We start from the raw sequence: 22,486 nt of genomic DNA on the forward strand, positions 1-22,486 counted from the left end.
GAGATGTGCAGTCAGATTGTAATTGTATTAGCTGACTTTTGTACTTTTTAGGTTTAATCTGTGTTTTTATGAGGAACGTAGATCATTTGTTTGCTTTTTTCATTTTGAAACCTTCACAGCTTTCCATGTTGGCCCTCTTGCAAAATATATTTTAAAACCAGGGGTCGTACCTGGTGAAATAATGGTTAATTAATATCTGAAGTACCCTAATCAGCCCACATTTTAGACATTCTAACCCCAGATAAAACTATACACAAGCAGGGAACAGATGATGCACTGACACCATCACCTTTGCATTATCAAACACTCCCACATGGTAGCTGATTTGATTTAGCACCTTTATAATAATCTAAATCAGTGTTCTGACATGTGTGCACGCTCCGGCTTTCCAAAAAACACGGTTTGCATTACTTCTAATTACAAATACACAGGTGCAAAGAAACAGAACATTTACAGGATGTCTCACATAATACACAGCAAACACGAGCACAAACAGGAGAGATAACGGTAGGTGAGAGGTCTGAAATTGAGCCGTGGTGCACAGAGACCTGAACATTGTGGTCTCGTGTCACTTTAACCCCTAGAAAAGACAGCGAGGTGGAAAAAAACCCAGATACACTTCCATCGGATTTGTGTTTGTTTCATCTTCTCAATGCAACTTCTACTTCTTTTCTTCTGCTTCTTGCTCGCCCGATGCTTTCCCAGCTTTTAAAAATTTTCTCTATAACTTCACAGCGTTGAACAGTGCAGTGACAGCGTCATCCATCTTCCCCCACATCTTTAGGTACCCACACACACATGCAAGCACCAAAATCCGATAAACAATTTTGTGACTTATGGTGGGAAAAAGTAGAAATAAATAAAAGAGAAGGAAGAAAAAAAGAGAAAACTTGGCAATAAAAACAAAAAATATACAGGTGTTTTGCAGAAGTCTGTCTAGTTTATTATTCCATATGTGTTAACACCTTTGAATGCTTCCTGGTTGCATGAAAACTGAGCTAAATGTGGAAAATGGGAAAGTTGAGCTGTTGCTTAAAAATTAAGAATCTTAATAGTAAAAGTATCTTTATAAGTCTTTGAGGTGTGGAAAACATTTAGTGAACACATTTTCAGTGGTTTCTGGTAGGAGTGAATGCCTTGCAAGCCGTACTCAGGGCACAAAAAGCCCACAAGCACTTAGATCAGCACGGACAAGTTCGCTGCAGCAGAACGTGGCACAACATGGCAGAACCTGAAGTCTTATTTCCCGATATTTGGACATCTTGGGTTAGCTTGGATAACAGCAACGCGACTCTGCCACTGACTTGCAAGGCATATATTTTATCTCCACACATAACACAAGCCTGGGGTAGTTTTTGTGGTGGTGTTGCTAATGCTAATGGTTAGCTACTTGTCAGGATGTTGTCTGCAAATTTCTGAAGGCTAAACCAACAAAAGCCTTTCCCGCCATGAGTGAAGATGTCCATGAATGTTTATATATATATATATATATATATATATATATATATATATATATATATATATATATATATATATATATATATATATATATGTAGAGAGAGAGAGATTTACATCTATCTATCTATCTATCTATCTATCTATCTATCTATCTATCTATCTATCTATCTATCTATGTATATAGATAGATATAAATATCTATATATCCATATCTCTCTCTCTCTCTCTCTCTCTCTCTCTCTCTCTCTCTCTCTCTCTCTCTCCATATATATATATATATATATATATATATATATATATATATATGTGTGTGTGTGTGTGTGTGTGTGTAGATAGATAGATAGATAGATAGATAGATAGATAGATAGATAGATAGATATAGGTGATTTAAAAAATATCCTAAAAAGGGAAAAGTAGAAAAAAAAATTTGGAAAATGAGAAAGGAGGACAAAAATGAAATGGTAATGCAGAGAAGGGAGAGCTGGTAGACATAGCAGCATGAAGAGAAGATAGAATAATCAGCAGGAAGTCACATCAAAACCAGCCTGAACAGGTGAGTTTTCAACTGCTTGATAAAGCACACCTCTGCGCCTCTCGGGGGGTGGGGGTGGGGGTGGGGGGCTTTTCTGGTCGCAGTCTCCTTGGGGTCCCTGTGCTCTGGGGCAGCTCCTGGATCTCTGAGACTTGGAGCTCTCTCCATCTTCTACACATCCTTGGGGGGCAGATCTGTGGCCTCTCACACACTATTGTACGCTCCTATAGAGAAGCCTTACATATGCAAGCGCGCGTACACACACAGGTGCTCGCATGGTGCTCGTATGGACTTGGGCACGTTCAACACACGTCTTAAGGCTGTGGTTGACACTTAATGCACTGTGATTTATTATCATATGATTGTTCAGAAAAATAATGTTGATTTTATATTTCCTCATCAGGTTGCTCTTGTTGTATTGTTGTGTATTGTTTATCTCTTTCTGCAGGTCTAGAAGCAGACTCTTGTTCATCATTGAAGGTTTATTTTTGTGGAAACCCCTACTTCCTTTTGTCTTTTCCTTTCTCTTTCACCTCTGTCTCCGTGTCTGGTCGGAATTAAAAAGCATCCAAAAAACAATAACAATAAAGTTTTAAGTATCAGGCGTGACATTAAAGCAGAAGCTTTGACTCTCCACCTGAGAGTAAATCTGCAAGGCTTGTCACCAACATTCAGACATTAATTCTGTTTGCTTCACAGCCAGACAGGACACGGGAAAAACAATAATAATAAAGATAAAGCACACTAGCCTAACTTAAATGCTAACTGAACCTACTGTAAACTTCAAGCGAACTGTGGAAGAGGAGGGAGGGGACGAAAAGGGATTCATTATTTGTGTATTGGAGCTAAGTGATTAGCGTAGCGTTAAACCGTAAGCTACATTGGACTATTGTTTTTATCGAAAATGTCAGATTTTTGATGATTTTAGATGCTTCCCTGCTTGAACACACAGTGGATTTGATAGAATTAGTTAGAATTAGGTGTGTCTGAGTAGTAAACATTGTCAAAGTAAGTTCAACATTATGTTCCTGCAGACACTGAATAAAGTCTTATATATGCTCGTAAATAAACACTCTTGATGTTTAATCTTAAAAGTGGTCGAAACAGGAAGCTTTGTGCACCCACAGTTTGGATGATCTGACTCTTGAAAGTCCTCAGCTTCATATTCTACTAGAAAATCCTTCAAAACTACTTAATCGGACAGCTGCTGGTAAATCACATAGCAAAGAACAGTTTCCTCCCATCAAATCAGCCTTCTCTCACAACATTAAAAAAAATCTATTTTTTTTACCTGAGACAGCCTGTAGCGTTGCGCAGCACCTGGGAGGTATGTAGGTGGAGCTTGCGGTCATTATGGTGGCTGGGGGATGAGTCCCAGTTAGAGTGGGGGATGATGACACTGTTGGTCAGAACTGCCAGGGCGTCCTGGATGATCGGCATTTTCAGTGCATCACACGACGACAGGTTCCAGAGCACACCTACGCAACAAATAAACCATTTGTTGTCATTACTCCAATTTATTCCTGTTTTAAACTTGCATTAGGATTTTCATCTAAAAAATAATGTTTCTAAAATTTCTGTCTAAAATCTATATAAATTGAATTAATAATGTAATTTAACAACACTTGACTGCTGTGTTTGTGACATAGCTTCAAAAATAATACTATAATGAGTTATAATATGCATAATGTTTATTTTTTCTACTATAAATACGCTTATTTTGAATAATAAAAAGTGCATTCTAACATTTTACACTTTTCATGAGCTATTTGATGTATCAGTAATATACGTTGGACCTTTATACTATAAGAATTCAACATATAGTAATATTTATTAACTGAACGAGTTTTGGTGCTGACTGTAAACTCTGCGTAGCCTGAAGCTGTCAACCTTGACACAGTGAGTGAGAGATCTCTGCAAATGACATTTTTCACCCACTCTTACGCCGCAGGTTCATCCTCTAATGAAAAACAATTAGCAGAAAAAATAGCAGCCTGACCGCAAGGACACACAAGACAGAGCAGCAGAGTCAGTTATTCTGGCCAATCAAGAGGTGAAAGTGAGAAATAACTACAAATCTAATATATTATAATTTATTCCTGTGCAGTCCACTCAGAGTAACGCCAGTCAGAAGTCTCTCTGCAGCTCTGGCTCTACCTTGGTCCTCTGCGTAAACACTGTTTGAGCAACTCTGACATGGAGTTTTTTTTATTTTTGGTTTTTGCCATAAAATAATTCTTCATGTAACTAAAAGAAAGCCAACAATGAGAAAAAGCATGGCACTGGAGGAGTAAAAACGTTGTTAAAGGGAAAAAAAGACAACCTTGTCAGTGCTTTTGTGTGTTTTTAGTCACTAAAGCTCTTTTTTTTACTCATTTTTTCAATAAATCTACAGTGGTCTCTAGTAAAAAGGAATGCCTTGTGAGTCGTTCACTGTGGAAAAAAGAAACACGCTCCTGTTTCAGGAATTAAGATTCAGCTGGAGAAAAGGGGGCAGAAAAAGCAGGATTTGGAGTCTTACTCATTAATATTCATGAAATTCAAAAATCTTGCCTCTGATTGGCTAACAGCAACACAACTCTTCCACTGTTTTCGTTTGACGTTGACGTTTCATCTCCTACATACGTAACCTAATCTCACAGAGAAGTGTAACTTCTCACGGTCTACGTGCAAACGATCAGTTGTTACTTGCTTATCTAGCACCAAACTGAGAAAAAGGACTTTTCGCTGCTCCTTCTGCTACAGGCTGCAGGAAAACTGGAAATTAACCGAGCTCATCTCCTTGAATACATTTAAAACCAGACTGAGAGCTCTTGAGACGGCTTCCCTGTGTTGTAACTGCCTTCAGTAATTTTGTACATAACATGTCAGTGTAACTAAAATATTTTGTAACTAACTTTTGCTGCCTCTTGGCCAGGACTCCCATGAAAAAGAAGTTTTTACTCTCAATGAGACCATTCTGGTTAGATAAAGAATGAATAAATACACAAATAAAACAAGCCTGAAGGAGTTCTGCCATATTGTGGAGTTGCTAATGGTAACGGTTAGCTTCTACTAGCCAAGCGCCACACCCTCCTGGATGCTAAATTAACCCAGCCTTGCCCATTCAAGGTGGGTGAGTCCATGAATGCAAATTTACATGTGTGATGTTTTTCCGACCCTATCCTTTCCCCATCTACTTTCTTTTGGCGGCTAATGAAGGAAATAGGATTAGAGTTAGGGTTAGGGATTAGGGTTAAGAGCAGAAAACAATTTTCATGTTAAGCCTTTATGTTGCCTTTGCAGAAGATCTGCAGGTTTCTAGCTCACACATGCTGAATAACACCACGTGTTCACATACATTTATGCACATTACTGAACAATCTAATGACAACAGTAAGGGTATAGTCATGGCTGCACTCTATAACACATATTTTTCTTTCTCTGGCTGTCAGATGGTGGAACAGATGCCCTCTCTCAAGCCAGTAACAGCAGCTGCCTTATCCGTCATCTGTGACACACTCACATACATCCTCACTTTACACACACAAGCTTCATTAGCATGATTGCATATTAATAGATTTTCCTTAAAAGGTCAGTGTTGACAAGGGAGACGGCAACAACTCAAAGTGAAAAAGAAGAAATAATTAGTCTACAGTAATAATATTTACAGTAGAAGGGAGATGAACGAGTACACGTAAATAATCAGCCAGTCATATGGTTACACGTCTGCAGACATCTAGTTATGGTGAGGACAAACTGATGAAGTAAAACTGAGCTACAAAATAAGTTTCAAACAAAATTGTTGCATGGTCTGATGAGTCATTAATTCATCTGTAATTTTCTGTTGGTAAAATATGTTTTTTTCTTTGCTCCTTTTAGACCCTTCATACCAACTTAGCCTACGTAAGCATTGTTGCTGACCATGTCCATCTCTTTAGACCTTAGTGGACCCATCTTCTGATAGCTTCCTCAGGCAGGATAATGCACCATGTCACAAAGCTGAGCTCATCTCTAACTGGTTTCTAGAACACAACCATCAGTCCACTGGACTCCAACAGCCACCACATCTTAGTCCAGTCCAGAACCTTTGGGATGTTGTGGAACGGGTGACTTTCATCATAGATCTAACTGTTTGATGTTACCATGTCATATAGACCCAAATCTGTGATAAATTATTCCATCATCTTAGATCTCATTTTCAAAATACATCAGTTATGGTCTCTAGTATAAACAAATGCCTTGTGAGTCATTCTATGTGGAAAAAACGCTCTGGCGTTGTTTCAGGAAGTAAATGTTAGCCGGAGGAGAGAGGAGCAGAAAACGGCAGAACTGAGAGTCATCATGCTTTAGACATCTCGCTGGCAGCAGGGTGACTCTTCCACTGCCTCCATTCGCTCTGCATCGTGATGTTTTATCCTAAAAATAACTCAAGCCTTAGTTCTGCCGTGTTGTGGAGTTGCTAATGCTAACAGTTAGCTTCTACTAGCTGAGACACACTCTGCTCTCGCCAGGCTGTAAAAATCAGCCTTCCCTATCTCAAGTCCTTGAATGCTAATTTACAGTGTGACCTAGATCTTTATATTATTTTTCTGAATTGTTTCTTTCACTGGCTCTTTATTCTCAGCCGCTAAAGTAGGAAATAGGGGTAGTAGACTATTTTCAAGTGTAGCTTCCATGTGCGACTCAGAGAGTTGGATCGTATTTCAAAACGAACAGGTAAAAAATGGTTTGTAAGTAGGGATGGGTACCGAATTTGGTACTTTAGGTACAGACCGAATTCCATAGGACCGACCGAGCACCGATTCACGTCGTTTCAAACGATGCCTCGTTTCGGTACCCGTCCTTCATAATGAGAACTTGCCAAGACAGCTGCGCATGCGCAAGAGCGTTATGTCGTCGGTCCCTGCGAGCGAGTTGTAAACAGAGCAGCATGGTAGAAAGAACAAACGCTAAAGCTTGGGTCCAATGATGGGTAACTGGGTGATGATGAAACCAGCAACAGACAACGATCTAAGTGAGACATCCTCGTCTTAATCTGCTCCGGTAGGTAAACAAAATGTTTAAGATAACGTTACCTTGATATGTTAGCTTCCGTTTCCCTAATGGTGCGTTCGCTTTCTCCTCGGAACTCCGAATTTCCGAATAGAACATGAACGCGCTCTAAAGTTTGGCTTCACTTTACTAAATGTGACGGGTGATTGGGTGAAGATGAAACCATTGACATCGATCTAAGTGTGAGGCATCATCGTTTTAATCTGCTCCAGCAGTTAAATAAACTGTTTAAGATAACGTTAGCTTGATATCTTAGCTTCCATTGCCACCGTTGTTATCAGCTAATGGTGCGTTCACTTTCTCCTCGGAAATTCTAACTTCCCAGTAGGAAAAATCAAATGAAAAAAGACGGCAAAAGGAATGAAGATACACAGTAAATTTAGTTCACAGTAAAGATGTTTGCTTCAGTTTAATTATCAGCTTATAAAACTACAAGGACGATGTTAAAATACAAACAGTTGAATGTTATTTATTGTGATATCTATCAAATATTGTTACATATTGAGAAAAAATATATTTAATTATAAAAGAGAATTAAACTAATAAACACTCAAAAGTATCGAAAATTGGTACCATTAAGTACCGGTATTGATTCGTAGGTACCGGGAATTAGAACCGGATCAATTCAAATGTCAAAGGTACCCATCCCTATTTGTAAGTGAACTCGCTATTTAAACAAGTGCCAAAAGGAATTATGAGCAGGCAAATGTACAAGCAAGGTATACCTAATAAAGCGGCCAGAACGTGTTTATTTAACATGCCTTATTTAAAAACGACACAGCAGGACTAAAGGTTACCATTTCTAATGTATTTGGAGACAGAGTCCAGATGTTGGTGGGTCACTGTGACATCTGTGTTTGAATATGGCAGAAAAACAGATGGGCACAGCTCGTAAGAAGCTGCACTCTATACACAACAGAGCACAGCGATGCCATGTTTCCATAAAGGCTCTCAGTGGTCTGAAAGACGTCCCGTTCAGTCAGTAATTGCTTGGAGCTTGTGAGACTGAAGCTAAATGAAATACAGAATTATAAACCCTCTTGTCTGAAAAGCAGGCCGTAAGAAACGCTTCACGGAGGCTCTTCTGTTAGTGGATTTCTGACCTCCCCTGTGTTAAGGCGCCAACAGAGACTAACAGCATATAACAGAGAAACAATAAAAGCTGAGCACTAAACTCAAATGACTTTCCTCAATGCATGTCAAGCAAATGTGTCATTCAAAAGGTCCAATTATCCCAAATCACTGGGTGAGGTAAAACGGGTCAGTAGAGACTTTGATGGTAATTCAAATGAATTAAACCCCACTTTACTGAAAAACTGCTTCAGAGTTCGGGTGCTGATGAGCAGCCAGATCTTCAATGCCAAACCCCGTTACAGATGTGATGCCACACACTTCTGCAGCAATGCCAGTCTCTACAATAATCCCATCTAAAAGGACTGAGGGTGAGGAAAAGGGGTCGAGAATTGTACAAGACAAACCCACCAAGAACCTCAAATGAGCCCAAGAAGGAGACACCTGCTGGAGCATCCTTTAATTCTCCACTTTTTTTTCTTCCAAGTTTCTTGCTTCTCCCCCTACTGGTTTAAAGCATAATTACAACTGCTGCAAACAACCCCTTGCACGTATCTGAAACGCAAAAGTTGTTTAGTGCCTTTTCTGGCCAGAAGAAGGCAGCCAATGTGACGTTTCTGGCTCAAGAACCACTGAAACCAGTTTGAAAACAACAGCTTAAAGCCATACTATACAAATTTTTTATATTTTAAATCACGTTCTTGATCTGGTATGTGCTAAAATGGTCCTTTACAGGGTTAATGACACATCCCCCAGACCCCCCACTGCCCTCTGTGGCCCGAACATCACACTTGCAACTTGGGAGTGACAGACTTTCTGCCACCTGCTGAAATGCTTGGCGCTGCAGTTTGCTTCCAGCACGTTTCCTACATGTTTTGGATCTTGAACACAGCCGATTTGCTTGATTTAGTGATGAATCGCTCCTCTAGACAGTAAAAAACGCTGAGGCGACATTTCAGCTGTTAGATTAAAGTGTTAAAAGATGAGCTCACAGCGAGGAGATAAGTTTCATTTTCAGTATAATCACAGTGAACCCATAATGGACACTAGGGGGTGCTAAAGCGTTAAAACTATTTAGTGTTGCTTTAAAGTTCCCTCCATGTCTAACAGGTCTCACACATTGGCATCTCATTGTTACCAACTATTTCGATGCTCTTCCTCTAAAATTCAAACTTTCTTGTCTGAAATCAGAAAAAGGGACCATAAAAAGAGCAGCAAGAGCAACAGCATGGCTGTATTCTTGCAAAGCAATGCCCTAAAACAGATCCTCATTGACAGTAAAATAAAACAATCAAACCGTTGAGAACAAATTAAAGCTAAATGTAAAACTGTGATTTGATGATCGGCATGCAAGCTGGCACTTGCTCAAACTCAGAGTTTAGTCGCACAAGTCGTGAGGGCAATCCTTAAATGTGGTGTGTGTGAAAATCTAGCTGCGAAAGTTGACGTGCACAGATCTGTGGGAGAATCTGAGAACATTTCTGCAGCGTTTATTGTGTCCAAAAGCATAGCAGCTTCAATCTTTGCACAACGGAGATAAGGCTACCCGGGCAACCGAGTAAGCGAGGATGATTTTCTTTTGACAGGCCCTGGGACATAAGTCAGGATGAAGGGGAGACGGATGTATAAAAATAAGGAATCTGTGTCTACATCTACTCCCGCTCGCTCAGACCTGGGTGAAGGTTTGCATTTAAACAGCTCAACAACTTTAAGGAAACAGCATGAGTGGCTGATGAAAATTCAGTGGAATTCCCGGTTTGACCCGCACAGAGTTCGTACCTGAACCCAGCAGAATCGGAAGACTAAAAACACTTTAGATGCAAAAGTTCATAACGAAAGATCATTAAAAAGATGTTTCAAATTCGAAGAAAGAGGCACAAATGTGTTTGCCGCTTTAATCCAACAAAAGGAAACATTTTAAACTAATTATTTGTGAGTGAAAGAATTTGAAGTTTTAAAAATGAAGGTGAGCGACAAAAAGGCTAAAAGTGAAAAGCAACATGTGAGGGAGTCGGAGAAAGACACCTCGAAGGGACATGAAGGGCAGAGAGATAACGCTGCAACCTTATCGGCGTCTGAGATTCGCCCTTTAATTCACTCATCAGCCTATTCTTTCAAATCATTCCTTCAATCTCCTACACCCTTTTCTTAACAATACAGAAAATTCAAAATGTTCCATTAATAATCTGTCATTTTTTTCATGTTTTCTGTTGAATAAGGCAGTCAAGAGCCGATTGTTGTCGGCATCAAACCATGATCACATTAAAACGTGTCGAATTTGATGAGCCGACAAGAAGCAGATTGTTGGTTTGAAAAAAAACGGGCTTGCTTTCTTCACCTGCATGCCTCAGCAGACAAACATATGCACCTGTGCACCACAGACCCATCACATAAACAAGAGACAAAAAGAAGAGGCTGCTCTGTTTTTCTGGTGCAAGGATGGCGTGTCTGCTACTGGCCAGTAATCCAGAACTCTATCGCTGACATACGCCCACCAACACTCGCCTGCTCCAGAAACATAAATCTGTAAAGCTCCGCTGAACCGGGTCTCCTTTAGGGAGAAAAGTCTGGTGACCAAATTCCAATGACATCATGTGTCTGTGCACCTCTGTGAAAGTGTCTCTTCCTTCATCTTTACCACTTCCTTCCCCTTCCTCTGACTAGTCCTCAGTAGATGCCAGGACAGTTTCCTAGGAGCTGGGTGGTTTCGGGAAAAGGGGAGATGATTGCATGAATTCATGAATAAATGAGAATGTAACTTGTGAGGGGAGAGTGAGCCCTGTTAGGTCTCAAGTGGCGATGTTTTATTAAACAGCCTTCATCCTTTGCAGCTCAGTGTGAATTACCTAGCCGTCGGGTCAGAGCCTGGTGATGAGTAAAGCCAGAGATGACAAATTAAACAGCCAATGGAACCACAAATTCTGTGAATGAGCGAAAAAGAAAACTCATTTTTGGAGAACAGCTTTGGTGAGGTTAACAGCTGCTGACATAACCCTCGGATCAAAAAAAAAAAAAAAGAAGAAGAAGGAAGAAAGAAACGTTTATTCAGTTTGGTGAAAATTAGAGACAGTGTCAGCACAAGGCGAAATCTAGTTTTGTGGTTGAGCTGTCACGGCCAAGACTGCAGGTTTTATTCCCACAATCAAAGTGCAGCTCTGTGATATTTGCACCGTCTCATCACAACAGCATATTTTTTGTGCCTAAAAGCAGCTTTGCTTGAAGATGTATTTGTGATTGACTGTCAGTAAGAGTAAACTCAGGTTTGTGCTTGGCATTTGTTCACAGCAGCAGAAACATGTTGGTCACTTCTGCACAGACACTGCATGCAGTTGTGTTTCCTTCACTTTGAAACTCCCGTCTCTATTCCCATTCTGACGAAAGCTCGTTGGAGTGCTGCAAAAGACCAAACAAAAACAGAAAAAAATAAAAATAACGGTCTTCACAAAGCAAAATATCATCTGACGAGCTGTCCCTTTGTTTGCACTCAGTCTAAAACAATAGAAAGAAAATTCCCCCTGGTGGGTTTTCTCTTTTTCGTTTTTGCAAATGTGGTATCAAACAAACAGATAGCAGCTAAAATAAATGATACCACATGCAATACTGCAGCAGAGACACCACAGCTGTAACGTTTGGGATCACTTAGCAGTCAGACAGCCCAGGCTCCTTACATGAACTATTTTAGTTGACTGTGTGGAATGGCAAATTATTCCTGAAATCCAGTCCATCTTTTTGGAGAAAACCCAAGAAGGACAGAGCAAAAGGTCATCAGGTCACCTTAAAAATGACAGGTGGCGCAGGTACCAGGTGTGCTCGGGGTGCCAGATCGCCTCGGGGACCTGCACCTGCCGACTACGTTACACTACCAGATCATCTGGGCGTTAGCACATTTATGTAGAAGATTTACAGAAGCTATGTTAGTGCTTAACGTAGAAGATTTGAACTGGTCCGATCAAACTATAGAAGTTACTTTAATAGGCTACAATAACGTAGAAGGTTTAGGTTGGTCCCAACAAAATATAGAACATATTTTAATACACTGACGTAGAACATTTTGATGGGTCTGAAGAAATTACACATGTTACGCTAGCACATTATCGTAGAAGATTTTGGAGGGTCCGAACTAACTATAGAAGTTATTTTAGTACATTAACTTAGAAGTTTGTAGTTAGTCTGGACTAATTACAGTATGTTAGCTCATACTGTGGTAAGTTAGCCAGATCTGCTCAGGGTTGTAGTTCTCGTAGATTGAAGTTCTTCTTCGTAGGAACGATGATCGACTTTCATCACCTTTGTAACAGATATTTATTCCGCTAAATAATACAAGACTGTCCACCATACATCAATAAAATTATTTATAATCTCAGATTCCTTTCCTCAAATGGAAAAAAAATCATTTTGGAGGATCCTTATTAAATGTGCTGCTAGTTTAAATAACTATTGAACAAATAGCAAGTACACAGCATAAGAACAAATCAAATATACAGAATAATTCAACACTTACACAAACAGCCAGGGGTGGTAATTATATAAATACAAGGAAAAATGAAATGGTTTTGTTTGTTGGTAGAGTCTGACAATGATTTTAGCGCTATGTTGCTTGAAAAAATGGAGTTTGATGTAGTTTTTCCAAGTGAAGTTGCAGTACAGTGAAATCATTGGCAGACGCAGTTCCCTGAGCGGATCTGGGATGACAGAAAGATAAAATCCTACCTGGCTTTAATCACTGAGAAACATTTTTGTTATTGAAGAATTCACCATATTTCCTTTCCAGACAATTTCTTATGTGTTTCCATACAGAGTGTTTCCAAGTGATCCCAAACTTGTGAGTGACAGTGTAGATGTTTTAGTGCGAGCAAATATAAATCTGATCTTCCATTAGCTAGAGAGCACAATGCTTGAATTATAACTATTTAGCGAGGCAGTTCTAAGCAGAGCAACTATTAGGAAGCACACTAGCAGCAGCTACGGTCCACTGCATCAAGGTGAGCCGGTGAGTCAGGATAGCATCTCCTATTGACACTCAAAGCCTCACCATCGACCGGGCTTTGACTGACAGCCCCAGAAGCCTCGGCCTCATGCTGTCTATCTCACATTCGACCCAGGAAGCCAATGAAGCTTGTCTAAATTTAAACCTCAGAGCCCAAAAGGAAAATAGAGTATGTTTTCCAGGGAAATGTTTTCACCCCAGCAACCAAAGGAAAAATATACTTCTTCCATCATTTAATCAGTTTAAGCTGAAAAAATAAGTCCCAGAGAAATGGCATCAGAGCAGAAAAGAGAGGTTATTTGTTTCCATACAAGTACTACCACTTATGCAAGACCAGCAGCTAAGTGGAATAACCATGTCTATTAGTTTTGCTGAGTACATCTGTCCCTGCAGTTGTTTGCTTTCAAATAATTTAGCAGAAAACTGAGATATCATGTAAAAAAAAAACAACTTGGCAGAGCAATGAATTCAACATTCTTTACTTCCAACACTGGACATAAGCAAATACACGCTGTTCTCCCGTATATTTGGATACGTTTTGTAACAATTTTAAGAATTGATTTGTCCAAAAAAAAAAAAAAACATCAATTGTAGTCTACCGACACAAACTGTAGAAAACTGACTTTTTAAAAGAATTTAAGACTCTGCCAGTAGTTCTAGCATTGACTTTATGTTATTATTATTAACCCTTTGATGCATGAATTATGAAATCTTCAACTATGATTTTTTTAACATTTTTTTTCATTCATCTTTAGGTGTGAATGAAACAAATTTCAACAAATATATTTTGTAAAATTTTATAATTTACAAATAATTTATTACATGTCCACCTCAGTGGACAGCGTGCATTCTGAGCATGAAATATGTTGGCTTGGCTTACTGAAATCCAAATGGAGGGGCTCAAATGCAATACAGTCTTCAACAGCTGTGCTTAATAGCAAAAACAAATAAATAACAATTTTGAGTACCTGTCCACTGTAGTGACCATTATGCATCAAAGGGTTAAACTCTTACCAAAACATCTCATTAACCACTGAATGGATTATAAAGAAATCATTGGATCATGTGCAAAAAATACATTTTTTATGGTAATCCTGATTAAAGATGGCTGCCTCGGTAACTCAACTGAGCTAAATTTTAATTCGGCGGTAGCTGAGAGTCATCCACAACAGATACTTGGAGTGCTGCACATTTGCTTATAATGTGCATCAATCAGCTCCTCCAAAACCAAGACCATAGGCTTGAGTGGAAAAAGGGTAGAATACCTTCTTCAGGTCCTGCATCAACTAGAGGAGTTTAAGTATCTTGAGGTCTTTTTCACAAATGAGGGGACAATGGAGTGGGAGACCGATAGGCAGATTGGAGCTGAGCCAAGAGTCATACAGACTTGTACCGGTCTGTCGTTGTAAATTCAGAGCCGAGCCAGAAGGTGGGGCTCTCGATTTACGGAACGATTGATGTTCCAACCCTGATTTATGTTTACGAACTTTCCCTTAGGGAAAGGGTGAGAAGCTTGATATCTGGGAGGAGCTCACAGTAGATTAGCTGCTCCACGTCAAGAGGAGCCAGCTGAGATGGCTCAAGCATCGGGTTAGGATGCCTCCCCCAGAGAAGGCCTAAATGAAGACCCAGGACACGCCGGAGTGACTGTGTTTTCTCGGCTGGCCTGGGAACACGTAAGGATTCCCTTGGAGAAGCTGGTCTAAGTGGCTGGGACATGGGAGTCTGGACTGCTTACACTACTGCCCCAGCAACCGGATAAGCCAGACACAATTGGATAGATGAATGGCAAATATCTTGTGTTTGAATGGTGCCTTCTAGGGTTCTACAACCCCCCAAGACACTTTACAACACATCCAGTCTTTCTCTCACACACACACACACACACACACACACACACACACACACACACACACACACACACACACACACACACACACACACACACACACACACACACACACACACACACACACACACACACACACACACACACCACCACAGTTGGTGATGAGCTACAATGTAGCCACAGCTGCCCCAGGGCACACTGATGAAAGCAAGGCTGCCTTATACTGGCGCCACCGGGCCCACCACCAGGCAAGGCGGGTTAGGTGTCTTGAATCTTGCAACCCTCCGGTTACAAGACAGGTAAAACCAGTTAAAAACTGCCTACCTGGTCACTCCACATACACATGTCATGAGCATTTTTTTTTATTCAGACGTACCCCTGGAGGACCTAGTTGTCCATCCTGTTACTGAAACTTAATTTGAGCCTGAGAGGTAACTCCTCTGCCATCGTTGTCCACATCTTCCCTTGACATCAACAATTGAAATCAACCTTGTCTGTCTGCTAACAAAGAATCTCATGACCAAATGAGATGGATGCATTTTCAAATGTTTATCAGCCCAGTTTAAAATGACTGACATGATCATCCTTATCCAGCACAGCAAAATGCCCTTCAGGGTCATTCCCTTCATGGCGGCCAACAGCAACAACAATAGCAACATCAACAACAACAACAGCATAATAGTAAACAAACTGACTGTAAATCCCAATTTCTCATTTTAATTTGACCTGGCATGAACAGCAGTGAGCAATATGCCTTCATCTAAGGATTACTAAGCCTTTAATTGAAAACATGAAGTCATTTTCACACTTTTTTACTTTCCTTAGCTGCAGAACTCTAATCCAATGTTTAGCAAAGATTCTGCCAAGATCTGTGTTTTTTTTTACACATTTACATGTCTGATCCCGTGCCTACAACTAAAATAGACTCTAATAAAATGTGAGCATTGCACGGCCAATTGCACATGTCTAGTTACAGTTGCATTAAAAATGCCAATACTTAAAATACTATAAAGCAGACATAAGAGAATTAACAATCATTCTCATTTTCTCTATTTATCATTAAAGAACTATTTAAAACACAAACCATATTTAATTAGTGAAACTGTTGTTCTATAAAGCAAATGAATGCAATCGTTGAAATGTTGTACTACTGGCATGAAAGCATGTAAAACGTGGAGTTCAATAGTAAGAAGCAGAATAAGCAGACATGACAGTGAATCACACCGCCTGCAGCAGGGGAGAGCCAGACAGATAAGGGCGATGACAGGAAGAGCCAGGAAAAGGGAGACGGGGAGATCACATTTCACAGTGTCTGTCTGTGGGAGCTGACTAAAAACAGAAGCAAAAACGAGGCATAAAATATCATGTAGTATGACGTGGAGTACATCGGTTTCATTTATTAATCTTTGTGTAGACCAGAATACAAACGCATGTAAATAATTTATAACCATGCCGTGTGTGTGTGAGTGTAGTGATTACATTTACCTTTGCATCGTCTTACATTGGTCCATTTGGGGATTAATATTGAGGTGTATGTTTTGTGCTACCTTTTGTTTTGTAGACGTTTTTAAACTAGTTGCACAAGTTTCACAACACACATCTCACAATACGAGTTACAAAACGAAAGTTACAATTACTAAAGGGTGGATCACTGTTCCATAGATTTGGTCGTGAAATATATGCTGTCAGTGGTCACACTGGACGGCCACGGACCTGCAAATCACGCTCACTTTCAGATTTTTTTGTCACAATTCTGTTCACGATGAAAGGTTTGACCATGACAGCCGAAACACTCAGTGTGAATCAGGCTGAAGTATTATACTTAAAGGTGTTGGACACTCATTCAATCAATACATTTGCACATGTCTCTGGTGGGAATGAATGCCTTGCAGGTCGTACTCGGGGGGGACAGCCCAGGATTTGGAGTCTTAATGTTAAATGTCCTGTATTTGTATAGCGCCTTCTTAGGGTTCTACAACCCCCCAAGTCGCTTCATAACACAATCAGACATTCGAGCCGTTCACACACACATTCACACGCTGGTGGTGATGAGCTACGATGTAGCCACAGCTGCCCTTGGGTGCACCAACAGAGGCGAAGCTGCCGAGCACAGGCGCCATCGGTCCCTCCAACCACCTCCAGCGGACAAGGTGGGTTAAGTGTCTTGCCCAAGGACACGACGATACTTGATATTTGGACATCTTGCCTCTGATTGGATAACAGCAACATGACTCGACCACTGACTCCATTTGCTCTGCGACACTGATGTTTTATCTCCACATATAACACAAGCTAGGAGGAGCTTCTGCCATGTGGTGGTGATGCTAATGCTAACAGTTAGCTTCAACTAGCTGAGACATTTTCTGCTGTTTCCTGGACGCTAAAACGACGACAGCCTTTCCCGTTGTGAATCAAGATGGGTGAGTCCATGAATGCTATGTGACAGTGTGACATAGATCTGTCAGACTTTTCTAATCCTAGAGTTTCATCGTCTATTTTCTATCAAAAGCTAATGCAAGAGAAAGGTGTAAGAGACTATTTTCATTTTCAGCCTGCATGAAAAACTCAGAGTGACTGATTATAATCAGATGTTCCACCCCTTTAAACATTTTATCTGCAGCCACATTAACATGTCCATTCCTTCTGAATCTTGTAATTTAAAAATTTACAGTTTCTGGTGATTTACGGAACATAAAAATTTAAAACCTTTGTGTCCAAATATTTATGATCCTAACTGTTGTACTTATATCTAGAAAATACTAAGGCTCCTCTTTTTTCATCTTTAATGTTATTTTTTGGGTTGTTCACATTTTTCCTCCCGTGTCGTTCTAAAACCAAAATTAAATACTTCGCCCACAAAGTCCACCTTTACCTCTGCCAGGACCTTAAGCACATGTTTGAGTGTAGGTGTGTGTATCTGAGGAATCACTGGGGTTGGAGGCCAAATTGACGCGCCTGTGGCCTTTATCTCTGTATTACACACAAACGTGAGCAGGTCTTTTATGGGTCCTCTTGTCTATATCATCATCTTTGAATATGAGTGAATGAATGTGCTTGTTAATCTGGACAAATGTCCATTTGTCTTTGTTATCAAAAGACTGACCTGGTGTAGAGTAACAAAAAGCAAATAAGGGAAACAACAGTGATGCATGTGCAGAAACCCAGGCCGGCTGAGTGTGATGCAATGTGCTGAGCCACAAGAATAAAGCCACCGGGGGTGTGAAACAACAAAAGAAGGTAAAAATTAGACAACAAAAGGTGCTTGGTACTTTTAATTCCAGTCACGTTCTTGGCAGGGAGAGTTGCTTGCAGGGATTTCTGCTCAGACACTACACAGTTCATCACCTTTATTTACATCATAGCAGTTTATTGAAGTTTTAAACCTACCAGCTGTAAGAGAGTGTGTGGTTGTCTCCGTGGGTGTTTAAATGTACTCCATACAACTTTTGCCTGCACTGTAACAATGTTTGCATGAGATTATCTTCATGTTTGCATGTTTTCGTTACTTGTGTGTGGGCGTGTGCACTTGTTTGCACAGTTTGTGCGTATTAAGACTGCAGTGAATAACACACTTTTCATGCCCTCCAGGTTAAAAGAAGATTGGTCGGGAAATGTCAAACAGTGCATTTGCTGGTATACATGAATTTGAGCTAGACAGTCCGATGTCTTGAGCTAAATTCATTCTAAAATAAAAAGAAGCAAATAATGATCACAAAAAACAAAACTTTCACTGTATGAAAGTTATCGACTATAAAAGTAAGTAAATTAATTATTAATGCCAGCAGAACTTTAAGGCAGAGAGGAAATCATCTCTGTCTAGCCCCAATACAATTTCTTATCTGAAACTGGTGCCCTTGAGCCTGTGAGGCTGAAACGAATACCCCCCTGAAGAAATGTGGAATGCTGTCGTTGCCATGGCAACTCTGTCTACCTATCCCAGCCTGGGTGGGACTGCGAGCTGTGAAGGCCGCTGAATCGTTCCAGGAGTCACTGTGCCCTCTAAACCCAACGACCTCCCACCCCTGTCCAGACTGAGGTGACGAGCGCTGCTTATCGTGGCTGCAATCACTGACGTGTGGAGAGTCCCAAACCCAACCTCCCCACCTAGTGGACACTTATGTTGTGTTATGTCAGAAGTCTGTTGCATTTCTGTGTGTGTGTGTGTGTGTGTGTGTCTTTGTCTGCCTGCTCTGTCTTCTCGATCCCCAGTGAGTGGTGGAGGATGGCTGCTTATACTGAGCCAGGATTCTCTGGAGGTTTCTTCCTGTTAAAAGGGAGTTTTCCTCTCCACTGTCGCTGCATGCTTGCTTAGTATGAGGATTGCTGTATAGTCACTGACACTAGTCAGTGACTTGATGCAATTTGCTGGGTTCCTTATATAGGAAACACTATTTCTGATTGACTTAATGAACTGTGAATTGGAATGTTTATTATGTGAAGTGCCTTGAGACGACTCTTGTCGTGATTTGGCGCTATATAAATAAACTTGAATTGAATTGAATTGAATTCTGTCTGAGGTGTTTTTTGCATAGCAAAGCTGCCCTCCCTGTGGAGGGTAACTCTGAAGTGCCTTTTTTCCTCCACCTGACCCAATCCTCATGTAACCCCTCTGATCTCTATTAAGGTAGCGCGACTCGGGTTGCGAATGACCACAGTCACCAATTCTTGTCATGTGTCTTTGCCTATGTATGTCTGATCTCAGAAATGTGTGTACTGAAACTCTAATTTCCCTCTCGGATTGATAAAGTATCTTTGAATTGATCTGAATTGAATTGACTTGCAACAGCACAAGCGGCAACAAGAAAACATTCTTACAGCAAAAAGCAACTAGCTTCTTAAGGTTCTTAATGCAAATTATACCTCACGAGTTTGCTGCAAACATGAAGGAATAATACAATTTTATCTGGAATGTGAAATGGTTTGGCTTCTAAAGTGGTTAACCTTGATTTTCTTTGAGAGAATAGTCAACGTTTCTGAGGATTGTTTATTAGCTCTTGCTGTGGATGCTTCATGTATTTTATGAACTGCAACAATTGTTATGGTCGGCAGTTGTTTTAAAAAGTATCACAAATAGGAAAGAATTCCTTTTCCACGCTTCATTCAAATCTGTGTCACGTGTAGCAGTATCAGGCATCCATCTCAAATCCCCCAAGCTCTTCTCTCTCTCTCTCTCTCTCTCTCTCTCTCTCTCTCTCTCTCTCTCTCTCTCTCTCTCGCTCTCCAACTCACTTCCTTCCTTCCTATCCTAGGCTGCCCCCTAGTTGTGGACACAGCACCAAGCTAATTTACTTCACAACTCAACCTCACCAACATGAATCCTGGGTAATCTAGTCCTAGTCCTTGTCAGCATTTGCTTGTGGATGTAAATAACAAAAATAAATAAGCTTTGAAATGTCACTGCCCAAGACAAACACACTCCGACATCACACGTGCGATCTGTGTTTACATTAATTTGCTGCTCTCAGACGGAGGATGAAGTTAAGCATGATTATTGGCCGCCACCTAGTTATTCCAAGTCCAGTGACTACTTTTCAGCAGATTTCAATAATTTGGGGAACCACTGCCACCTACAGGCTTTGCATGCCTCTGAATGTGATTCACATGAACTGGATTTAATTAATTAATTAATTAATTAATTTAATTATTTGCTTTTAAAAGCTTTTCTTTCCAGGATTGGCAAGAAAAAGATATTGTTTTACAAAGAAAAAAACTGCTGTGTGTATGCCTGGCCTTAAAGGCACACTTGGCAGTTTAGGCATGCTTTTAGCACCCCCTAGTGTCTGTTTAGTAGAACCAAAAGCAAAACGTATCTCTTCACTGTGCGTTTGTCTTTTTAACACCTTAATCTAACTGCTGAATTGTCCCCTCAACCTTCATTACTTTCCAGAGGAACGGTTCATCACTAAATCCAACAAATCAGATGTGTTAGGGTTGGGTGTTAGGGTTTATTCAGGAAACTTGTTGGAACCAGGATGAATAACATTGCTGGGTCTGCTGTATATCCAAAGGCTCATATGAACATGTCAGCATGTCGTTAGGGATCAGAATCACATACACAGCTATGCTTGAGATTAAAAATGGACGATACCTGTGACAAGCTCTCTGATTTCCACATCTCCAGTCTTCCTCAGGAGACGGACTAAGGCAGGAATCCCTCCACAGTTCTTTAGCGTGACTTTGTTTTCGTCGTTGGCCTTGCCGTACACCAGATTCCTCAGAGCTCCACAGGCGCTGCGGTGAACCTCACTCATCCTGTGGTCCAGCAGGTCCACCAGCAGCTGGATACCTCCTTGTCTACGGATCTGAGCATCAAAGAAAATGATCCAATTTACATTTTTAAATAGTCAAAATACATAAAAGTAAGTTTGCACTGCATTTGTAGTCTTACAATGAACTGAAACTGAAACAGGTATTAAAATCAATGCAATTTTACGTTGCCAGAACAGGTTGTGTGTGTGTGTGTGTGTGTGTGTGTGTGTGTGTGTGTGTGTGTGTGTGTGTGTGTGTGTGTGTGTGTGCAGCCTCCAGTGTCTCCCACTCCCGCCAATCAGATTAACAGCCCAATGTGGGATAATTAAACATACCATGACACAGCTAACGGCCGTGCTTTCACAAAAATGACTCTTAATTACACTGATGAGGGAAGGGAAAGTAGTTTGAATCTAGTGATCTGTTTTAGATTATGTATTTTTTGCTCATTGATGTAAAAAAAATCATTTTTTCACTAAAATATCTTACCCAGTTTATACTATACCACTGTTGAAAAGCTGCACAGTTTCTTTCCCAATATTTACATTTATTTTACACATACTAAGCTAAAATGCTGACGCACCATGACTGGACAATATAATTCCCGCACATAGCCCGAGCTCATACTGGGAGATATATTCAGATCTGCAGACTCATTAGTCTAATTTTTAAATTGTCCTTGTGTTACTCTGTTTCCTCTCTTGGAAATCTTATCCTGCAGATGGACTTAAGCTCCACAGTCAATGACTGCAGCCATTGACTGAAGTCCACTGGGAAAGCCAATCCAAGCAGAACCTGCAGCAGGCGAAGAACTGGTTTGTTCACTGCCACGTCAAAGTAAATGGGGCTGCAGAGCAGAAAGAGGATCAAAAGTCCCAGCTGCAGTCCAAGATAGTGGAGTCTGAGTTTGTCCAGATGAGCGACCGATGTTACCAGAGAACAGAGTGGTCAACAGAGTGGGCTTTAAAGCTCTCATTCACTTGTTTTACATACATTAGCTGTGGTCACTAGTTTAAATAAATGCCTTGTGAGTCCCTCTGTGGAAAAAAAGCTCAGGCGCTCTGGTGTTTCAGGAAATAGAGGTTAGCCGGAGGTGAGGGGGCCAGAAAAACCACTGGATTTTGAGTCTTACTCATTAATATTCATGATGTTCAGACATCTCCTTTAATAATAATAATAATGCATTGAACTTATATAGCGCTTTTCTAGACACCCAAAGACGCTTTCACACACTCTCACTGTTGGGTATTTTTATAATTGTACCTTTTTGAGGCCTAAAAGCTGCCCTTCATGAAAGGTTGAGCAG

The 22,486-nt window shown here is 40.5% G+C and overlaps 1 protein-coding gene across 7 annotated transcripts in view; it reads right to left on the reverse strand.

Moving 5' to 3' along the window:
• Positions 1–22,486, reverse strand: part of ctnnd2a (catenin (cadherin-associated protein), delta 2a) — a 379,177-nt gene that overhangs the window by 95,588 nt on the left and 261,103 nt on the right. For all 7 annotated transcript variants that reach the window (XM_054751079.2, XM_070553234.1, XM_070553237.1 and 4 more), the window contains 2 exons: positions 21,020–21,233; positions 3,282–3,468 (listed from right to left, as the gene is read on the reverse strand). In XM_054751079.2, coding sequence (XP_054607054.2) covers positions 3,282–3,468; positions 21,020–21,233 — 401 coding nt within the window. The remainder of the gene's footprint in view (positions 1–3,281; positions 3,469–21,019; positions 21,234–22,486) is intronic.

This window comes from Nothobranchius furzeri, chromosome 7 (genome assembly GCF_043380555.1).
Source record: "Nothobranchius furzeri strain GRZ-AD chromosome 7, NfurGRZ-RIMD1, whole genome shotgun sequence".
In the NCBI taxonomy this organism is placed as follows: domain Eukaryota; kingdom Metazoa; phylum Chordata; class Actinopteri; order Cyprinodontiformes; family Nothobranchiidae; genus Nothobranchius; species Nothobranchius furzeri.